Source organism: Chiloscyllium plagiosum, unplaced genomic scaffold, assembly GCF_037043375.1.
Source record: "Chiloscyllium plagiosum isolate Xiang-an unplaced genomic scaffold, Cpla_swu_hap1 HiC_scaffold_9, whole genome shotgun sequence".
NCBI classification, from domain to species: domain Eukaryota; kingdom Metazoa; phylum Chordata; class Chondrichthyes; order Orectolobiformes; family Hemiscylliidae; genus Chiloscyllium; species Chiloscyllium plagiosum.
Window position 1 is genome coordinate 64,189,996 of NW_028270147.1, and position 23,005 is coordinate 64,213,000.

Below are 23,005 nucleotides of genomic sequence, written 5' to 3' on the forward strand. Positions count from 1 at the left end.
GGAGTTTGCACACTCTCCCATGTCTGCGTGGGTTTCCTCTGGGTGCTCTGGTTTCCTCCCACAGTCCAAAAATGTGCAGGTTAGGTGAATTGGCCATGCTAAATTGCCCTTAGTGTTAGGTGCAGGGGTAAATGTAGGGGAATGGGTCTGGGTGGGTGTGCTTCGGCGGGTCGGTGTGGACTTATTGGGCCAAAGGGCCTGTTTCCACACTAAGTCTAATATAAATTATTTTAATATGTTACCCCCTAGTGGTCAGTGGGAGGCGAAATCTATCCATATTTAAAATGAGTTTATTTTATCTGATGTTTGACTAAGCAAGTAATATTGAAAATGGAAGTAAAGCTAAAAGAAATGAACACTGAACATGTAATGTTATTAAAACTCAAAACCACTTTTTAAAAATCTAACTTAAAAATAATCCAAGTTTTTGTTAAAAGGTAACAAAGACTCTTAGCTTATTAACCAAAGCAGATGCATTTTACAAAAGCAAAAATGTTGGACAGTGAAGATCATGACCTTTGAACTGCTCCTGGGTTTAGAGGTTTTCCCCAGCACTGCAATTGGATTTCCCCTGTCCTTTGAAGTTGTAAATTTTTATTTTAGCATTGGTTTTGGGGACTTTTAAATAGCACAGAAACAAAGGTGAAATGGGAGGATAGCTACATGAATAGGAAAGGTCTAGAGGGATATGGGCCACACACAGGCAAATGGGATTACATTTATTTAGGATATCTGGTCAACACGGACAAGTTGGACTGAAGGGTCTAACAACTCTATGCAGCTTTTCCTTTTGTCTGACTTGTAGCTCTTTGTTTTTCCTGTTTGCTCACATGCTTATCCAGGAAAAGGGAAACAGAAGTAGCACCACTACCTCATATTTCTCAAAGGTCTCAAAGCACTTCAGAATAATGAATTACTGAAACAATTGCGACAGTCAATTTCAGGTTATGAAACCACAAAATAAAAAAGATACACCGACCAATTAGGAACAGGAGCAGGCCACTAAGCCACTTCAGGCAGCTCTATCACCCAATAAGGTTATGGCTGATCTGTGACCTTTATCCTTTGCTTAATAAAAAAATTGTCAATCTCAGATTTAAATTTAACAATTAAGACCACAAGACAGGAGCAGAAATTAGGCCATTTGGCCCATCGAGTCTGATCTGCCATGCAATCATGGCTGATAGATTTTTCAACCCCATTTTCCTGCTTTCTCCCTGTCACCTTTGATCCCCATGGCAATCAAGAACTTATCTCTGTTTTAAATGTACTCAATGACATGGCCTCCACAGCATTCCATGGCAATGAATTCCACAGATTCACCACTCTCGGGCTAAGTAAATTTCTCCTGATCTCCATTTTGAAAGGGTATTTCTATTACTCTTAAGGCTGTGCCCTTGGGTCCTCTTCTCGCTTACCAATGGAAACATTTTCCCAACATCCACTCTGTTCAGGCCATTCAGTATTCTGTAAGTTTGGGGCCCAGAATTGCTCCCAATGTTCTAAATGTGTTCTGAGCAGAGCCTTATAAAGCCTCAGAAGTACATCCCTGGTATTATATTCTAGTACAGTCTAGATGAATGACAACATTGTATTTTCCTTCCTAACTAATGACTCAACCTGCAAGTTTAACAAGAGAAACCTGGACTAGAACTCCCAAGTTCCTTTGCACTTCAGATTTCTGAATTTTCTCCCCAATTAGGAGATAGTCCATGCTTCTATTCTTCCTACCAAAGTGCATAAGCTCACACTTTCCCATACTGTACTTCACCTGCCACTTCTTTGGCCACTCTCCCACCCTGTCTAAATCTTTTTGTAGCCTCCCCTCTAACTATCTTTGTACTGTCTGCAAACTTAGCCAGAATGCCCTCAGCTCCTTCATCCAGTTCATTAATGTATACAGTGACCCTTGTGGAACACCACGAGTTACTGGTTTCCATCCCAGTAGGTTTCCACCCTTCGAAGCCGTCGGTCATTTCCAGTGCGAGCAGCAGCGAAGGTAAGACCGTTTGGTTTTAAAAGTGCTTACTGGTAGCGGGCAGCGGTGTTTTTTTTTTTCTCTTTCACTCTCTCTTCACAGAAAGAGCGGGAGCACCAGGGGGAAGTGACGACGACCAGAGGGGCAGCCGGGAAGGAAAGCGGTGAGTATTTATACTCACCCTTCGAAGCCGTCGGTCATTTCCAGTGCGAGCAGCAGCGAAGGTAAGACCGTTTGGTTTTAAAAGTGCTTACCGGTAGCGGGCAGCGGTTTTTTTTTTCTCTTTCACTCTCTCTTCATAGAAAGAGCGGGAGCACCAGGGGGAAGTGACGACGACCAGAGGGGCAGCCGAGACCCGGAAGCAGTTAGTGTAAGCTTATCTGGGTAGGTTTTTTCCCCCTTTAAAAGCGCGAAGGAGAGGGGGGATGACTTACCAGGGGTAAGTAACGGGGCTCAGGTCTCTGGCACGGAGCCTGTCCCCGTTACTCAGAAGCGAAGGGTGAAGAAGAGCAGAGCAGTAGTAATTGGGGACTCGATAGTTAGGGGCACAGATAGGCGGTTTTGTGGGAACGAGAGAGACACACGTTTGGTATGTTGCCTCCCAGGTGCAAGGGTACGTGATGTCTCTGATCGTGTTTTCCGGGTCCTGGAGGGGGAGGGGGAGCAGCCCAAAGTCGTGGTCCATATTGGCACCAACGACATAGGTAGGAGGAGTGCCGAGGATGTTAGACAGGCTTTCAGGGAGCTAGGTTGGAAGCTCAGAGTTAGAACGAACAGAGTTGTTGTCTCTGGTTTGTTACCCGTGCCACGTGATAGAGATTCGAGGAATAGGGAAAGACAACACTTAAATGCGTGGCTACAGGGATGGTGCAGGAGGGAGGGATTCCGGTTTTTGGATAACTGGGGTTCTTTCTGGGGACGGTGGGACCTCTATAAACAGGATGGTCTACACCTGAACCTGAGGGGCACCAGTATCCTTGGGGGGAGGTTTGCTAGTGCTCTTGGGGGGGGTTTAAACTAACTCTGCAGGGGCATGGGAACCCAGATTGTAGCTTCAGGGTGCAGGGCCTGGAGTGTAGGGAGGTTAGGAACATGGCATCAATTTCCAAGGAGGGTGTCTGTAAACAGGAAAGTGGCTTGAAGTGTGTATACTTCAATGCAAGAAGTATACGAAATAAGGTAGGTGAACTTGCAGCGTGGGTTGGTACCTGGGACTTCGATGTTGTGGCTATTACGGAGACATGGCTAGAACAGGGACAGGATTGGCTGTTGCAGGTTCCAGGATTTAAATGTTTTAGTAGGGTCAGAGGTGGGGGTAAAAGAGGGGGAGGTGTGGCATTGCTTGTCAAAGATAGTATTACAGCGGTGGAAAGGACGATGGATGAGGACTTGCCATCTGAGGTAGTTTGGGCTGAGGTTAGGAATAGGAAAGGTGAGGTCACCCTGTTAGGAGTCTTTTACAGGCCTCCTAATAGTCCTAGAATCATTGAAGAAAGGATAGGGAAGGTGATTCAGGAGATGAGTGACAGTAATAGGGTGGTTGTTATGGGGGACTTTAACTTTCCTGATATTGATTGGGAAAGCTATAGCTCAAGTTCGTTAGATGGGTCAGTGTTTGTTCAATGTGTGCAGGAGAGTTTCCTGACACAATATGTAGACAGGCCAACAAGAGGTGAGGCCATACTGGATTTGGTTCTGGGTAACGAACCAGGCCAGGTGTTAGAATTAGAGGTAGGTGAGCACTTTGGGGATAGTGACCATAATTCGGTGATTTTTACTCTCGTGATGGAGAGGGATAAGTGTGTACTACAGGGCAAGAGTTATAGCTGGGGTCAGGGAAATTATGATGCGGTGAGGCATGACTTAGGATGTGTGGCTTGGAAAAGTAGACTCCAAGGCAAGAGTGTAAATGATATGTGGAGCTTGTTCAAGGAGCAACTATTGAGTGTCCTTGATAATTATGTACCTGTCAGGCAGGGAGGAAAGGGTCGTGCGAGGGAGCCGTGGTTTAATAAGGAATTGGAATCCCTTGTTAAATGGAAGAGGGCGGCTTATCTCAAGATGAGACGTGAAGGTTCAATTGTGGCGATTGAGAGGTATAGGGTAGCCAGGAAGGACCCGAAGAGAGAGCTAAGAGCAGCAAGGAGGGGACATGAAAGGTCCTTAGTCAGTAGGATTAGGGAAAACCCTAAGGCTTTCTATAGGTATGTTAGGAATAAAAGAATGACTAGGGTAGGAATAGGTCCAGTCAAGGATAGTAGTGGGAAGTTGCGTGTGGAGGCGGAAGAGATTGGGGAGACACTGAATGAATACTTTTCTTCAGTATTTACTCAGGAACAGGGCATTGTCGTCGATGTGAATACTGAGTCACAAATAAGAAGATTGGATGGCTTTGAGGTATGTAGAGAAGAGGTGTTGGAAATCCTGGAAAAGGTGAAAATAGATAAGTCCCCTGGGCCTGATGGCATTTATCCTAGGATTCTCTGGGAAGCAAGGGAGGAGATTGCAGAGCCATTGGCCTTGATTTTTATGTCCTCTTTGTCTACAGGAGTAGTGCCAGAAGACTGGAGGATAGCAAATGTGGTTCCCTTGTTCAAAAAGGGGAGTAGGGATAACCCTAGTAACTATAGGCCGGTGAGTCTCACTTCTGTTGTGGGCAAAGTCTTAGAGAGAATTGTAAGGGATAGAATTTATGCACATCTGGATAGGAATAATGTGATCAAGGATAGTCAGCATGGTTTTGTGAAGGGCAGGTCGTGCCTCACAAACCTTATTGAATTCTTTGAAAAGGTGACGAAGGAGGTTGATGAGGGGAAAGCGGTAGATGTGGTATATATGGATTTTAGTAAGGCGTTTGATAAGGTTCCCCATGGTAGGCTACTGCAGAAAATACGGAGATATGGCATTGAGGGTGAGTTGGAGGTTTGGATTAGGAATTGGCTGGATGGAAGAAGACAGAGGGTAGTAGTTGATGGCAAAGTTTCTTCATGGAGTGCCGTCACTAGCGGTGTTCCGCAAGGATCTGTTTTGGGACCATTGCTGTTTGTCATTTTTATAAATGACCTTGAAGAGGGGTTAGAAGGTTGGGTGAGCAAGTTTGCGGATGATACGAAAGTCGGAGGAGTTGTTGACAGTGAGGAAGGATGTGGCAGGTTACAGCAGGATATAGAGAAGCTGCAGAGCTGGGCAGAAAGGTGGCAAATGGAATTCAATGTAGCTAAGTGTGAGGTGATTCACTTTGGGAAGAATAACAAAAAGATGGGGTACTGGGCTAATGGTCGGATACTTGGTAGTGTGGATGAGCAGAGGGATCTTGGTATCCATGTACACAGATCTCTGAAAGTTGCCACCCAGGTAAATAGTGCGGTGAGGAAGGCATATGGCGTACTGGCTTTTATTGGTAGAGGAATTGAGTTCCGGAGTCCTGAGGTCATGATGCAGTTGTATAAGACTCTGGTGCGGCCGCATCTGGAATATTGTGTGCAGTTTTGGTCGCCATACTATAGGAAGGATGTGGAGGCACTGGAACGGGTGCAGAGGAGGTTTACCAGGATGTTGCCTGGTATGGAAGGAAGATCGTATGAGGAAAGACTGAGACACTTGGGGCTGTTTTCATTAGAGAAAAGAAGGTTTAGGGGTGACTTGATTGAGGTGTACAAGATGATTAGGGGGTTAGATAGGGTTGACAGTGTGAACCTTTTCCCGCGTATGGAGTCGGGTATTACAAGGGGGCATAGCTTTAAATTAAGGGGGGGTAGATATAGGACTGAAGTTAGGGGTAGGTACTTCACTCAGCGAGTCGTAAGTTCATGGAATGCCCTGCCAGTAGCAGTGGTGGACTCTCCCTCTTTATGGGCATTTAAGCGGGCATTGGATAGGTATATGGAGGATAGTGGGTTAGTATAGGTTAGGTGGGCTTGGATCGGCGCAACATCGAGGGCCAAAGGGCCTGTATTGCGCTGTATTCTTCTATGTTCTATGTTCTAAAGACCCTTTTATCACCACTCTCTGCCTTCCGCCAGACAGCCATACTAGTACCTTGCCTCTAGCATCAACCAACATTTGAGGAAAAGTTACAAATCTCCACAACTCTTTTTGTGTAAAAGTGTTTTCTAACATCTCTCCTGAATGTCCTGGCCCTAATTCTTAAACCATGCCCTGGTTCTAGAATCTTCAACCCATGAAAATAACTTCTCTTTATCTACCCTGTCTTTCTGTGTTAATATCCTGAAGACTTTGATTAGATTTTAGGAAGGCTAAGGGTGATCTAGAGAGCAAATGCCTACTTTGTGTGATCTCTCCTCATAGCATAACCCCTGAGGTCCAGGTATCATCTTTGTAAACCAGCACTGAACTCCCTCCAGGGCCAAACATCCTTCCTAAAGGTGTGGTGCCCAGATCTGCTCACAGCGCTCAAGTGGGGTCTAACTAGGGTTTTATATAACTGCAGCTTAACGTCTACATCCCAATACTTCCACCCTTTAGATATGAAGGCCAGCATTCCATGAGCCTTCTTGATTATTTTCTGCATTTATTCGTGGCATGTTAAAGAGCTATGAACCTGAACCACCTGAACATCCATTGTATTTTAACTTTGTGCTTCCAAATGATACCATAATTTACCCCTTTTTGGTCCAGAACCGACAACCACACACTTGCCTATGTTACAATCCATTCTGCCACAGCTTTGCCCATTCACCAAAAATCAATCCATATCCTGCTGTCATTTTATACTGGAGTCAACAGTATCTACAATGCTGCCCAATGTTTTGTCTTCAGAAATCTAGATATTTGACTTTTCACGCCATTATCTAATTTGTTAATGCATACTGTGAATAACTGAAGCCTCACAGATCATTGTTGGACATTACTAGTCACATTTGCTAATTTGAGTACTTATCCATCATTCCAATTGCATCTTGATGCTCAACCAATTTCCTATCATGTCAGTAATTTGCTCTCAGTTCCCTGGGTTTTCACATTAGCGTGGGACAATATCAAATGCCTTCTGGAAGTCCACATATGTTCGCTACTTCTGTTATCTCTTCAAAAAAGAACTCTACAAAAGTGTGTCAGGCATGACCTACCTTCATGAATCTATGTTGACTCTCTCGGTTTAACCAAATCTTTGAGATGATCAATTATCCTATCCTTGATTACAGGGGTCCAACAATTTCTTACCGTAATGTGTTAGTGAACTGGTCAGTCATTCCCCAGTTTTCCCTGTAATCCTTCTTAAAGAGTAGGGTGGCACAAGCAAATTTCTAATCCAGAGGATCAATTCCTGAATTCAGTGAACTCTGAAAGGTTATTGTATGGGCATTGGCGATGTGCTTTCTTATCTCCTTTAACACCCGTTTGTGGAAACAATCAGATCTTGTGGATTCAGTTCTGTTAAATTTCCCCATTATTGATGATTTACCCAAGCTAATTTTGTTTCGACCCTGTCCCTGATCCTCTTAATTTCTTTCTGGGACTTCCAGCAAGCTACCCCCCTTTTCTGCTATGAATGCTGAAGCAAAATAATCGTCCAGCATGACTGCCATTTCCTCATGGTCATTGACAATATTCCACTCTCAGCCTTCAACGGGCCAATAGAACTTTTAACCAGCCACTTTATCTCAATTATTATTCATGATGTCATGAATTTAGAAATTACAAAGGAAACTCACTACTGCAGCGCCAAAACTGCTGATTTTCACTAACTTATAGTGTTTTAGTGGTAAGTCTTGATCAAACACTTAGCAACTTTGGGTTTTTTTTGGTATGCATTTGAAAGTGACTTAGTTTGTAAGTAAAAAGGTGCTACATTTATGAAGACGAAAGATAAATTTATCCTAAAATTCTGAAATATCCATTTTTTTCTTTAAATGGACCAGCAGGAAAAGTAATTGATTTGAACAATGTAATCAAAAGCAAATATCATGGTCGAGAAAGCAGCAGCACCACAAAACACACTGTAGACAAATTTGTATCATAAGAAAATAGCCTGTGCAGCTATGCACATTATAAATGACTGCAAACTGAATTTGAACAAATTGCATTAACCATAATCTATTTTGCAATCCTTCAGTGTTGATACACAAAATAAATTCACATGGATAAATGGAGCAACTGAAGTAGAACAGATGCACACGTGCAATTTTATTACTATTAGAATGTCTACAATGTTGTTTGAGGGAATGGAATTCTTTGCTTTAGGCTAGTCTATCTCTTTACAGCACCAGGGTCTGAGGTTCGATTCCAGACTGTCTGCGTGGAGTTTGCACATTCTCCTCATGTCTGCGTGCGTTTCCTCTGGGTGCTCCGGTTTCCTCCCACAGTCCAAAGATGTGCAGGTCAGGTGAATTGGCCATGCTAAATTGCCCATAGTGTTAGGTGCATTAGTCAGAGGGAGATGGGTCTAGGTGGGTTACTCTTCAAAGGGTCGGTGTGGACTAGTTGGGCCGAAGAGCCTGTTTCCACACTGTGGGGAGTCTAGTCTAGTCTAAATGAATAAGTGATTTGAAAAATTCTAAACAAATAAAAAAGCACCAGTTGATTAACGTATTTCAGAGTACATGCTCCCAAAATACAAAATCAGAAAATTAAAATTAATGTATTTGTATTAAATGTAGTAATGAAGATAATTCATGAATTGACACTACCTTTAAGATGACTACTTTACCTGAAGTACACTATTGAGGTAACATGTATTTCCAAGGTTGTTCAGGCCCACAAAAGGTAGAAGCTCTTCCCTCTTTTCATACCCAACAGCAGAAGATATCAAAGGGGCTCCAGACACAATCTTCTCACATCTATTTCAGTGATAAAATACAATAGTCAGTAATTCTGAACAAAAAGGATCAAACTATTTTCAATGATTGCATTGAAGTATTCACATCGGGTAAAAACACAAATTGCCATAAACTAGAGAGAAAAAAAAATCACTAAGTTCTGCATGGGACCATTGCAAATCAGATAAATAAACTGACACAAATATTGCTCATTATGTGCTCAGAATGAGCAAGAAATTAGCCTGAGAGAGATCTTGACATGCTGGGGGCAAAAATATTACAATACAAATAAATCTAAATTAACAGAAACTGTGTGACTTAGAGACAGAATTTGAAGGGAGTGGAAAGAGGAATATTGTACCTATTTGGAATTATTCCCCATATTTCCTATTTGACTGCTGGATAAAAGGGAAAAAATTACTCAACTTGTAAATGATACAATGTTGTTACAAGCAATAATTACACAAAGGAAAAAAAACACAGATTCAAATAAACAAGTTTTCCACAGAACCTTTAGTCAGCCAAAATCTATTTTTGTCAGGAAAATGTTGTAGTTAATTGATGAGCTAAGAAATTTGTAGCCAGTATACCTTCGTGAAAAAAAAAGTTTTGTTTTTAACTGCCATCCTTCAACCATTTATAAAACCATCTTGTGAAAACAAGGTGTCAAGTAGATGGGTCACAAATGTGTAGATTAGTCAAGATTCCTCTGAACAGGCTAATTCAGAGTACCAAACATAGTTGGGAGCCTCTGAGCATCTCTTAGCAGAAATTCCATGTTAGTCATAGAGATGTACAGCACGGAAACAGATCCTTCGGTCCAACTAGTCCATGCCGACCAGATATCCCAACAATCTAGTCCCACCTGCCAGCACCTGGCCTATATCCCTCCCTTCCTTCCTATTCATATGCCCATCCAGATGCCTTTTAAATTTTGCAATTGTACTAGCCTCCACCACTTCCTCTGGCAGCCCATTCCATACACGTACCACCCTCTACGTGAAAAAGTTGCCCCTTAGATCTCTCATCTTTCCCCTCTCACCCTAAATCTATGCCCTCTAGTTATGGACTCCCCCCACCCCAGGGAAATGACTTTGTCTATTTATCCTATCTGTGCCCCTCATGATTTTATTAACCTCTATAAAGGTCACCCCTCAGTCTCCAATGCTCCAGGGAAAACAGCCTTAGCCTATTGAAGGTATCAAACCAAACTTGCAAATACTGATTGGTGACATTTAATCAGAGGCACTGATTTTCTTGTTTGTTTCTCCCTGAGTTCACCGCTGCTTTCCCTCACCCAGGTTTAATTCAATTTATATGTTGTGATGCATTGTTATATAAATGTTACACTAGAAGCAGGTCATAGTTTTATGTAAATTTCCATTTGCAATTATATTCTATGAAGTTAAAAATTATCTAATGTACAAATTTGAAGTCCTGATTAGATACTTGCGTGAATATTTTAAATTCGCTAAAATAAGATTTTTTTTTAAATTATGAAATATTTTAACAAAATAAAAAGAGCTTCTATTTTTGCTAGACATTTTTTCATGGAGAACACCTCAGGACAGACTGATGGCACATTAAATGCAATGTTACCTAGCAACTGGCTTCAAAACAGTTTACATGTAGTTAATCTTACGAGTTTCCTTGTTGGTGTATGTTATAATTTTGCCTATTTTAACATCATCTTACATCAAGCAAACGTGAGGACTGCAGATGCTGAAAATCAGAGTCTAGATTAGAGCGGTTCTGGAAAAGCAACAGTAGGTCAGGTAGCATCCGAGGAGCAGGAAAATTGACATTTCGGGCAAAGGTCCTTCATCAGGAATGAAGGGATTGGAGCAGAGGGAGTGGATGGCTGCGCGTTGTGAGGGTGAGAGGTTGGAGTGGGAGAGAGGTAGACAGGTCAAGATTAATGTCTCAGCAACAGGTGGAAATGAAGTGATCGAGGGCGAGTAGTAGGCCAGCACAGGGTGTCCAGGTGGATGGAGTGTGTTGGAGGTGACTGAAGGGGTCCTTGGAGGGTGGGCGGGAGTCCTGATTGAAAAAGTAAGCTCGGAGGCTGTGGAAGGAGTGTTGATATCACAATGCGTATTAAATTCATTGATGTGTGGACGGAGGGGCGTAAAAGTAAGGCCTTTGCTGAGGACTGATCATTTGTTCTCAGTGAGGGGGGGGGGGGGGGGGGGTCTGGGGAATGGTAAAAAGGCCCTTCATTCCTGCTGAAGGGCTTTTGGCCGAAACGTCGATTTTCCTGCTCCTCGGATGCTGCCTGACCTGCTGTACTTTTCCAGCACCACTATAATCTAGACAGCATCTTACATCAGACACATAAACGTATTTACTCACGATATTCTCGATTACACCATTTCTCCCATATCATAGCTGTACTCCACCTTTCAAATATTCTCCATTCAGTTCAGTCTTGTAGGATCTAGAAATTACTGATTTGCAATGATCTCAAGCACTAACAATGGCAAAATATTAACTGCACTTCCTCTGCCAAAGCAGCACGAATATGTAATGTACAACAAAAACAGCACCATGTTTGAAACAACATACAAACCAGAATACATTTCTATATGCACTGGATAAAAGCAAATTACTGCGGATGCTGGAATCTGAAACCAAAAGAGAAAATGCTGGAAAATCTCAGCAGGTCTGGCAGCATCTGTAAGGAGATAAAAGAACTGACGTTTCGAGTCTAACTCAGTTAGACTAAGTTAGACTCGAAACATCAGCTCTCTTCTCTCCTTACAGATGCTGCCAGATCTGCTGAGATTTTCCAGCATTTTCTCTTATGGTTTCTATATGCAGTTTTATAACTTTGGATTAGTGCACTTCAGCTGTCAGATCTTTACTAAACATAGGTGTTTGAACAAATGTGATCATCCAAGACCCAATTTTGCAGGAATATTTGGACTAATTCATTACACATCATACTTATCCAGTTTTTTTGTCTCTGAAGGGCCTTGTTCACTTTCTTGCTTCTCAGTAAAATCCAGTGCTCGTTTGGTTTCTTTTTTCTGAAAGAACTTAAGAGAAAGTCGTTTCCTTTTGGTTGGGCTCCCCCTTCCATTGCTCTCATTTTGCACAAGTCCAGGCATCTTATTCACTATAAAACAAAGATATTAATTTCACTGATTAAAGAATTTAAAACAGCTTTCTGTTTACACTTATAGTCTAGAAGCTCATTAAATATCATTTTTCTACATGATAAGTTCTTTCATATTTAAAACCAGTTCTCAATCTCAACCTGATTGCATTACGAAACCAATGTTAAATATAAATTATGAAACAATATTGTCGATTGAATATACATAATTATCTCCTCAATAAAATAAAACAGGACTGCAGTTGCTGAAGTTCAGAAACAAAAACAGAAATTGCTGGAAAAATTCAGGTCTGACACTATCTGTGGAAAGAAAGCAGAGTTAATATTTCTGAATATTAACCCATTCTGAAGGGTCACTGGTTCTGAAATGTTAACTCTGCTGTCTCTCCATAGATGCTGCTCCAGGCCTTTCTAGTTTTTCCAGCAATTTCTGTTTTGATACATTATCGTCTACTGAATTTACACAGGAATCAGAATCCATCCTAGTACTGTGTATTAACAGACCTGTTGACAAACATGTGGAAACTCATCACCTGTATTGGAAGGGGAAAAGTCAGGAATATTATGGTCAGCTGTAATCATGAATACTTTCAATTGGTAAAAGAAAACGGTTTCTAGAATTTCAACTGAAAAAAGATCTAAGTATTTGTATACAAAATCAGTTCAAGCTAGTTTGTGATGTCACTGGCATTATGACACCATAAACATCTATCCTTGATTCTTGCCACTCTCTCGTGAATGAGAGTATTTTTTAAATTTATCAGGTGAATAAAGTAATAGGATTGATATATCTAATGCATAGATCTAAACATGTTTAGTTTCAATAACCCGAAGGAGAGATTTGAAGATGCTTATTTTAGTAATTTCGGCCACTTGGCGCTCACCTCTCTCAGCCTTCCCTTCTCCCATCCCCTGCTTTCCACCTCCAAGTTGCCCACATACCCTACCCCAACTAACTTCTCTCACCGCATTCCCAGCCTCTGCGCTCTCTCCACCGCCCCTATCTCAGGCCCCCATCACTCTCTCTGAACTACTCCTCGGACTCCGTACATAAAGGTATATCGACTACAGACAGACTCGGTGCCACCGAGATTGGCGCTGCCCCCGCACCTGGATCCGGCGCATCTGCGCTCCCTCCCCCAAAAGTGGGCGAGCCCCAGCCCTCCTTCATCCCCAAGGGGTCTTTCTCAGCCGCTCGTCATCCACCCTCCGGGAAGGGGTGAGAGACGTCTCGTCCCGATGTTGGTGGGGAATCGTTGTCCCCTGCCCAGGTGGGGTGGGGTGGGGTGGGGGAAGGAGAGGACATCTCTGTCCATTCCCCCAGACAGGGCTGGACGGGTGGCTCTCTATTCTCTTCCCCAAGGGGCACGGAGATGAGGTTGTCCCACTCCCTTCCCTCGGGACAGGAGGATGTCGGGGGAGGGGTCTCTACCCTCCTCCAGGGTCGGGGTGTCAGGGGTCTCCATTCCCTTTCCCGGGGGTAGGGGGATGTCAGAGGTCTCCATTCCCTCCCCGGGGGTAGGGGATATCCGATAGGACGTTACTCCCTACCGCACAAACTCACCGTCTGTCAACAGAGCTTGGCGCCTTTTCCAGTACTAGGACCCATTAAAACTGTCTAGTGTAAACGCCTGTTTCGTCCTTCCGTTACTTAAAATGATATTTATATTAATCTCTGTGCGTTTGAACGGTGTTAAAATAGCCCTCTTAATTGTCATTTAAATTGATATTCATTAGTTTTTGACCTTCCACCTTTAATTTTTGCAGGAGGTTTCTTAGTGAACTAAATGGGTCCGTACGGTGAGCGCACGCAGTAGCAGCCGGCGTGAGGCAACGGGGTCGGATTGTAGTCAGGAATACTGTTTATCGAGTCAGGAATTATTGTTTAACAAGAGGCAGGAATACTGTTTATCGAGTCAGGAATTATTGTTTAACAAGAGGCAGGAATACTGTTTATCGAGTCAGGAATTATTGTTTAACAAGAGGCAGGAATACTGTTTATCGAGTCAGGAATTATTGTTTAACAAGCGGCAGGAATACTGTTTATCGAGTCAGGAATTATTGTTTAACAAGAGGCAGGAATACTGTTTATCGAGTCAGGAATTATTGTTTAACAAGCGGCAGGAATACTGTTTATCGAGTCAGGAATTATTGTTTAACAAGAGGCAGGAATACTGTTTATCAAGTCAGGAATTATTGTTTAACCAGAGGCAGGAATTGTTTATCGAGTCAGGAATTATTGTTTAACCAGAGGCAGAAATACTGTTTATCAAGTCAGGAATTATTGGTTAACCAGATGCTGGAATACTGTTTATCAAGTGTCAGGAATCATTCATTAACTAGAGACAGGAATCTGTTTATCAAGAGTCAGGAATCGTTTGTTAACCAGATGCTGGAATACTGTTTATTGAGAGTCAGGAATCATTGTTTAACCATAGGCAGGAGTCATTATTCAACCAGAATGAGAGTTAGGAATCATTGCTTACACAATCGCTGAGAACTATGAAAGATCCCTGGCACTCAGCAACAAATCCCTGCACAGAGCCAAGAAACATTCCCTTGTCAGAAACAAATACAGAAGTTGCTGAAAAAGCTCAGTAGGTATGGCAGCATCTGTGAAGAGAAATCAGAGTTAATGTTTCGGTACCAGTACCCCTTCTTCAGAACTATTCTCTTGTCTCAGCCACACAGTGTAGGTTTCAGGATTTGTGATGAAAGGTTTATGCCCTAAAAGTTGATTCTCCTGCTTTTTGGATGCTACCTGACCTGTGCTTTTCCAGCAACACACTCTTGACTCTGATCTCCAGCATCTGCGGTCCTCACTTTCTCCTATGTTTCAGGATTGCCCAGAGCTATCAGATTTTCTCCAATGTAATTAAAATATTTTTGAGACTAATATTTATTTTTAAAGATAACAACCAGTTAATTAACAGAACACCCATCACCTTGCACATGGTAAAATGTTTCAAGTACCTTAAACTTAAGGAGATTCACATGGCTGTTACAATGCAAGATTAGGGACCTAGGTAAGGGCTCCTGCCCGAAACGTCAATTTTCCTGCTCCTCGGATGCTGCTGACCTGCTGTGCATTTTTAGCACCACTCTAATCTTGATTCTGATCTCCAGCATCTGCAGTCTTAGGTATATACTTGACTGTAAGGCGGCTGGCCAAATGTTTGGCTAAGGAATGAGTTTTAAGGAGTATTTCAAAATGGGAAAAAGGCATAGTTGGGATTTTGAACTTTCGTTCTTGGCAACTGCCACCAATAGTGGAATGATTAATATTAGAGATGCTTAAGGGAAATAGAAAACCACAGTATCTTAAATGTATGGAGATTAGAGAAAGGATGGGTACTAAAGCAAAGGAGCAACTCAGAAATGAGTTTTAATTGGGATATCAGGAAGAATAGAAACCAGAGAAGGACTCCAGCATCCATCTGTTGATTGTGGCTGCTGGGTATGGGAAATGAATCAGGGACAGCTGAATGCTAGAGTTGGATGAAGTGTTGGGAAATACTACCCTAAACAACATCATCCCTTTTGCCTTTATCTTACCCCACACCATTTTTTATTACACTTTAAACTATGCAACCATGATCTCGTCCCACCTGCTCTGCTGGCAGTTACCACACCTATAAGTCACCATCTACTTTCCAAGTGGAAAGAAGAAAAATCCTTCTCACAACTCATTTCCTTGTTCTTTATCATTTATTTTCAAAAATGTTTTGTTAACTTATTTAAGATTCTTTTTTAAAAGTACATCAAAAATCAATAAAAAATTATTTTTCTATTGCTTGGCAATGCAGACAAGATAACTAGACTATTTTAATTAATTTAAAAATTAATTAGATTATTTTAAGTGAAGTTAAACCAGGACATTGAAAGACCTTTCATATAGCTTTCTGTAGAATGTAAAATTTAAATGGTACAAAAGGTGCATAAACATTTGATTTTTTTTCCTCTCAAACCATGTTTTTAAAATATAAATTTTAAGTGAATAATGCTTTTCAAGTTTGCTCTTAACACCAAGACATTTGAAAATACGTAGATTTCATGATCCCAGAAGTATTCTTCATTTGGTTAGTTTAAATATTATTGAAGCATCCAGGGAAATTCTGAGATTATATTCTTTCAAATGCAATAATATTTGGAATCAGCTATCAATGTCACAGCTTTGGACAATAATGTCAAGACCAAAGTCAATGATTTTGGGAGAAGGAGAATCCTTTCAAGGTGGAATTTAATGAATTTGTGAAAAACAATTCACCTCTTAATTTTATCTATTGATTATGAAGCAGTTAGGAGAAATATATGTTTGGTGCTGAAAACATGATCAGGTAAATGTATAGTGAAGCTGTTGGGTGATTTAGGTAGTGCATAATCTAAGATTGAATCTATATGGAATCACATTATACTTTAAACCAAAATAAAATAAAAATCATCAGACAAAATAAATGATAAATGAAGAGGAACATAATAATATGACAATGACCTTTGGAAACCTGTTATCTAACTCTTCAATTAAAAAAATCACAACTCCATGCATTGAGGTAAGTCTTTGCCAGCAACTTTCAAATGCAATGTACATGCATTCTGTTTGTTGAAACTTTATTGCTGGAACAGCACAGCAGGTCAGGCAGCATCCAGGGAACAGGAGATTTGACGTTTCGGGCACAGGCCCTTCTTCAGGAATGCATTCTGTTTCACAAGTTGCTGACTTTTCAAGTTTTTAAAATTGGTAAATTTTCCTTTCAGGTTTTATTTGAGAGATTTGTTGTCTTGTTTAGATGTCGATTCATCAGATTAAAAACAATCTCAGACTTAATTGTTGGATACTTGGTTACAGAGGAGGTTCAGTGTACTTGTGCAAGTTTTCTTGATGAGTTTAATTTGAGCAATTTTAAGCTTTATGGCAGTTCTAACTTTTTCTTAACAAGAATCGGAAATCAATTATATTCCCTACAATTTGAAGAGCCGCTACAGTACATATTACCAGGAATTATCATTAGATTAGTTAGAGGGAATAGGGATGAAATCAAAGCAGCTTTCATTCAAACGTATTACTGGTTGTGCTTCTGCAAAAGTATAGTGAACACAATGTCAACAACAAAGTCCTGGAGCAACTTATACTCCACAACCACCTGATGAAGTAGCAGCGCTCCGAAAGCTAGTGCTTCCAAATACATCTGTTGGACACCTGGTGTTGTGTGATTTTTAACTTTGTACATCCCCGACCAACACCTCCAAATCTGGAGAAACTCAGCATGTTTGACAGGCAGAGTTAACATTATGAGTCCAATAAGACTCTTCTCCAGCCGCTCTGTTATTTCAGATTTCCAATATCTCCACTATTTTGCTTCCACAACCGACTTAACACATTCCCAGGACTTCCACAGGTCAGTGTGAAGCATGAAATGAGACATGGTCCAGATACAACTGATCGACTGTCTCAACATAGTCAGGTCATGGACAAGCGTGGTAGATCAGCGGTCATGACCCGCCCCCTGCCCGCGCACGGGCATGCTGTGCACATGCGCACATATTCCCGCCGGTAATGAGTTGCTGGAAATTGTCCCGAGCAAGGAGGAGGTGGGCAACTGGATTAAGTCCTCAGTTGGCACAATACTGCATCTATACTTAAAGACTAACAAGCTCAAGGCTTTGCTGAAACGACGGAGAAAAATATAAGACGGGGCACTGTTGGATTTCATGGCAAGTTTACTGGTTTCCACGGAAACCGCTGGTAGCTAATGATGGCCCCTCGGTCTCAGACACGAGAACAGGCCTGAGTGATAATCGTCAATTGTTGCTGAAATGTCAGATACTAGTTCACTTCTTCTGTGACTCCTTCCGACGAAGAGTACATATCATACAGTCTGCCTTTTCATTAACCTGGAGTATTTTGAAACTTTTATGATGTCTCAGAACAGTCTATTAGAAGAGATCTGCCAGTGGAATGAGGAGATGTGTAAGAAAAAGATGGGAACTGTTCTCTCTGAACTTATTATATCCTTTAACTGTTTGATGTTGTGTAGTTTAATTGTTATTACCAAAAATGATAACTGGAACAGTTATAGCAAAGCTTATACTGGAAAAGTGCAGCAGGTCAGGCAGCATCCAAGGAGCAGGGCTCCTTGCCCGAAACGTCAATTCTCCTGCTCCTTGGATGCTGCCTGACCTGCTGTGCTTTTCCAGCAACACATTTTCAGCTGTGATCGCCAGCATCTGCAGTCCTCACTTTCTCCTAGCAAATCTTATAGCAGAGTTACCAAGTGAATGTTCTTGATTAATTAGAATGGGGTAAATATGTTTTTTTAAAAATGTGATACGTAATGAATTATGGGATAACGATAGTCATAAGTTATCGAAATGTTAACCAGGAGCAACTCTGGACCTGGCAAAGGAAACTTAACTAATGCATTGTACAATAACTGCAGTTATAATGTGAAAAAAGTTGAAATCCTAAATCAAAATGAAATCGGGCACGAGAGCAACAATGTCCCTTTTTTTTGGAGTCAAGTTAATACCTAAAATAAATCTTCATTGATACCACTAGTTTCAGCCAAGTAATTACAGAATATGGCTGTCATGCAGTCTGTGCCTAGCTTTGAATTGAAAGAAAGTTTGGAATTAAAAGGTGCTTTTCACAATGACTGTCTCAAAACACTTCACAGCCACTGAAGTAATTTGAAGTGAAGTCACTTTTGTAATGAAGTAAACACTGTAACCAATTTTGTCAGAGCATTTTCGGTCTTTAGGATGATTCTCATAATTTTTCCCTCCAGTAATTAAACTCTGGAATTAAACTCTGTTTGATCAAGACCAAGGGCATACTTTAGGAGCACTAAATGTCAAGGAGTACCCAAAAGTGCCCTGTAACGTTCACTTGTTGTGAAAGGCTTTGAGTGTACCAGCGGATTCTGTATTTTCCCTTTCCAGGGCCTTCTGGCTTATGTGCAAGACTGCAACAGAGATTCTGATATCCAGGGCAATTGTCTCCTTGGATCACACTCATCCTTAATTTGTGAAGGGGCATATGATACTGCCTCAGGCTGTGTTATATGTTTTGGTACAACATTGGTAGATTTCATCATGCATTCTTTGAAACTAATATCATGAGTGATGTTGTCCCTCTGTTGCTTTTCCATACTGAGCAGCTAAAATGAATTTGCACGGTACTTCATGAGATACCATCTTGAGGGGTATTTCTGATGCTTGGAATCTAATGATAATAGATATTACTTAAAGAATTTTATCTTTTCCATACTGAGTACTTTTCAGGTTGGTTGTTAGCTCTACTATTTTGTAGCAGCAGCAGCAGTGATGCACAATGATAGTTGTGGTTAAATGCCTTATGATATGATTAGACGTAACAAGAAATTAACAGTGATTGTAAACTAATTATCCATTCTTTAGATGTATCTATTATGAATATAAATATGTATGCACTATATATTACAGCGGTACATTTTTTTTGTTGTCATCTCTCATTGGAAATTGACTTAATCAGTAAGTTAAGGATGACATCATATTGAAAACAAGGCATACATTGCTGCAAAGATTAGTGGTAGCCAGTTTGTGAAAGTTTTAGAAGCCAGCAAAGGATGACTATAAAGGAAAATGAGGAGTTGTAGTATGTGAGAAAACTAGCAAGAATTATTAAAAGCAGCAAAAGATTCTACAAATTACATAAAAAGGAAAGGAGTAGTTAACATGAGTGTTGGTCCTCCAAGGTGAGACTGGGAAATTAACAGTGAGAAACAAGGAAATGGTAAAGACTGAACAAGTATTTTGTGTCCACCTTTGTAGTTGAAAACACAAAAAGCATCCTAAGGACAATAGAAAAGCGAGGGACATAAATGAAGGAAGGAACTTCATAGAATGGAGTCAAACAAGTCCTTTTGTTCTGTTGTTTGTACTGGCTCTGAAGGAGCAGTTCATCTTGTGCCACTCCCTATCTTCACCTCAAAGTTAAAACCATCACAAGTGAGAATTTATGAGAAAACTGATGGGACTAAAAGCTGACTGGTTTCCTGGATCTGATGACCTGTATTCTCGGGTCTTAAAGGAAGTGGTTACAGAGGAAAGGAATTCATTGGTTGTAAGCTTCCAAAATCCCTGAGATTCTGAATAGGTCCCAGTGGATTTGAAAACTGAAAATGTAACGCCATTATTCAAGAAACGAAAGAAATGGAAAGGAAAAATATATAGGCCAGTTAGTTTAACATCTGACTTTGGGAAAATGTTCAAATCCATTATTATAGATGTTGTATCTGTGTTCTGCTACTATCAGGCAGAATTGAAATGGTTTTGTGAAAGGAAATCATGTTTGACAGATCTAACAGTGGATGCAATAAGCAAGGTAGATAAAGAGATCTGTAGAAGTATGTATTTGGATTTCCAGAAAGTGTTTGTTCTGGTGTAACGTTAAGGTTACAACATAAGAGCTTGTGGGTTGGGAGTGATGTATTTAGCACAGACAGAGCACATGCTAACTAATAGGAAACTGAGAGTTGAGATAAGTAGGTCAGTTTCAAGTTGACAAAATATCTATTGGAGAACTGCAAATAGGTGTTCTGGGGCCTCAACTATTTACCATATATGTTGATGACTTCGATGGAGGGACAAATTGAAGCCAAATTTTCTGAAGATACAGAGATAGGAAAACAGGTTATGAGAAGAATATAAAGTGTCTGCAAAGTGATATAAATAGGTTAGGTGAGTGGGCAACAATTTGACAGGTGCAGAGCAGATCATCATTTAAATTGTGAGAGTATGCTGCAGGACAGAGGAATCAGTGTTTCATTGTACATAAATCACAAGATGGTAACATATAGGTAATGTTCTAGATGTATGTTTGTCCGCTGAGCTGGAAGGTTTGTTTTCAGACATTTCTTCACCATACTAGGTAACATCATCAGTGAGCCTCTGGTGAAGCACTGGTGGTATGTCCCACTTTCTATTTATGTTATTGTGGTTCTGTTCGCCGAACTGGAAATTTTTTTGGAAACGTTTCGTCCCCTGTCTAGGTGACATCCTCAGTGCTTGGGAGCCTCCTGTGAAGCGCTTCTGTGGGTGTTTCCTCTGGCATTTATAGTGGCCTGTCCCTGCTGCTTCCGGTTGTTAGTTTCAGCTGTCCGCTGTAGTGGTCGGTATATTGGGTCCAGGTCGATGTGTTTGTTGATGGAGTTTGTAGATGAGTGCCATGCTTCTAGGAATTCCCTGGCTGTTCTTTGTTTGGCTTGCCCTATAATGGAAGTGTTGTCCCAGTCGAATTCATGTTGCTTGTCGTGTGCGTGTGTGGCTACTAAGGATAGCTGGTCGTGTCGTTTCGTGGCTAGTTGATGTTCATGGATGTGGATCGTTAGCTGTCTTCCTGTTTGTCCTATATAGTGTTTTGTGCAGTCCTTGCATGGGATTTTGTCACACTACATTAGTTTTGCTCATGCTGGGTATCGGGTCCTTCGTTCTGGTGAGTTGTTGTCTGAGGGTGGCTGTTGGTTTGTGTGCCGTTATAAGTCCTAGTGGTCGCAGTAGTCTGGCTGTCAGTTCTGAAATGCTCCTGATATATGGTAGTGTGGCTAGTCCTTTGGGTTGTGGCAGCGGCCGAGTAAAGGCGAACCCGGGAGACTACAGCTAAGGTAAGACAGTTTGTTTCAAAATTACTTACCTGTAGCGGGCAGCGGTGTTTTTTTTTCTCTTCACAAAAAGAGCGGGAGCAGCAGAGGAAGTGACGGCAAACAGAGGGGCAGCCGGGAAGGAGAACTGTGAGTATAAATACTCACCCTTTAATCACCAACGGTCATTTGAGTGGGAGCAGCGGAAGTGAGGTTGGAGCGCATAGATGGGCGGGAAGGTAAGTGATTAGTATTTGAGTAGGTGTGTTCTAGACCCCAGGTAAGTGACTCAGTGTTATTGACTCAGTGTTCTTGTTTTTGGAGAAAGTGTACAGTCATGGCAGCGCAGGCGGTGGAATGTTCCTCCTGCAGGATGTTTGAGGTAGGGGTGACCACCGATACTCCTGCCGACTTTGTCTGCAGGAAATGCAGTCAGATCCTGATCCTCACCGAACGAGTTAGGGAACTGGAACTGGAGTTGGATGAACTGAGGATTATTCGAGAGGCTGAGAGGGTGATTGATAGAAGCTACAGGGACATAGTTACACCGGAGAACAGAGGTAGCTGGGTAACAGTTAGAGGTGGGAAGGGGAAGAAGCAGGCAGTGCAGGGTTCCCCTGTGGTCGTTCCCCTAAAAAATAAGTATACAGCTTTGGAAACTGTTGGGGGGGACAGCGTTGCAGGTGTAGGTGGCATGGAAGGGGTCTGTGGCTCTGAGACTCAGAAGGGAAAGGGGGAGAGGAGGAGAGCGCTAGTTATAGGGGACTCTCTAGTTAGAGGAACGGACAGGCGGTTCTGTGGACATGGGCGAGACTCACGGATGGTTTGTTGCCTCCCGGGTGCTAGGGTCCGAGACGTCTCAGACCGTGTCTTCAGAATCCTTAAGGGGGAGGGTGTGCAGCCAGAAGTCATGGTACACATTGGCACCAACGACATAGGTAGGAAGAGGGGTGGGGAGGTCATTCAAGAGCTCAAGGAGTTAGGCTGGAAGCTAAAAGCTAGGACAGACAGAGTCGTCATCTCTGGGTTGTTGCCGGTGCCACGTGACAGTGAGGCAAAGAATAGGGAGAGAGTGCAGTTGAACACGTGGCTGCAAGGCTGGTGTAGGAGGGAGGGCTTCAGATATTTGGACAATTGGACTGCATTCTGGGGAAGGTGGGACCTGTACAAACAGGACGGGTTGCACCTGAACCAGAAGGGCACCAATATCCTGGGGGGTAGGTTTGCTAGCACTCTTCGGGGGGGTTTAAACTAATTTGGCAGGGGGATGGGATCCGGACTTGTAGTCCAGCAAGTAAGCTAGCTGTGTGTCAGGATGCCCAAGACTGTAGGGAGGCTGTGGAGAAGGTAGCACTGACAGGGACTACTTGCGGACACAGAGATGGGCTCAAGTGCGTATACTTCAACGCAAGGAGTATCAGAAATAAGGTGGGTGAACTTAAGGCGTGGATCGGTACCTGGGACTACGATGTTGTGGCCATCACGGAAACGTGGATAGATGAGGGACAGGAATGGC

The 23,005-nt window shown here is 42.0% G+C and overlaps 2 protein-coding genes across 7 annotated transcripts in view; one reads left to right on the plus strand and one right to left on the minus strand.

Annotated features, from left to right (window-relative positions):
* usp1 (ubiquitin specific peptidase 1) overlaps positions 1-23,005 on the minus strand; it is a 41,834-nt gene that overhangs the window by 13,812 nt on the left and 5,017 nt on the right. Inside the window, exons 1-3 of one of the 2 annotated variants that reach the window (XM_043699479.2) lie at positions 13,437-13,459; positions 11,701-11,872; positions 8,646-8,775 (exon numbers count right to left, since the gene is read on the minus strand). In XM_043699479.2, the coding sequence (XP_043555414.2) occupies positions 8,646-8,775; positions 11,701-11,864 (294 nt within the window). In that variant the 5' untranslated portion in view covers positions 11,865-11,872; positions 13,437-13,459. Of the gene's footprint in view, positions 1-8,645; positions 8,776-11,700; positions 11,873-13,436; positions 13,460-23,005 lie in introns of those variants that run through there. The other variant, XM_043699481.2, reaches the window with a different exon arrangement.
* Positions 17,286-23,005, plus strand: part of firrm (fignl1 interacting regulator of recombination and mitosis) — a 60,971-nt gene continuing 55,251 nt past the window's right edge. The window contains exon 1 of one of the 5 annotated variants that reach the window (XM_043699475.2): positions 17,286-17,878. In XM_043699475.2, the coding sequence (XP_043555410.2) occupies positions 17,786-17,878 (93 nt within the window). In that variant the 5' untranslated portion in view covers positions 17,286-17,785. The remainder of the gene's footprint in view (positions 17,879-23,005) is intronic. The other 4 variants (XM_087990710.1, XM_043699474.2, XM_043699473.2 and 1 more) reach the window with 4 other exon arrangements.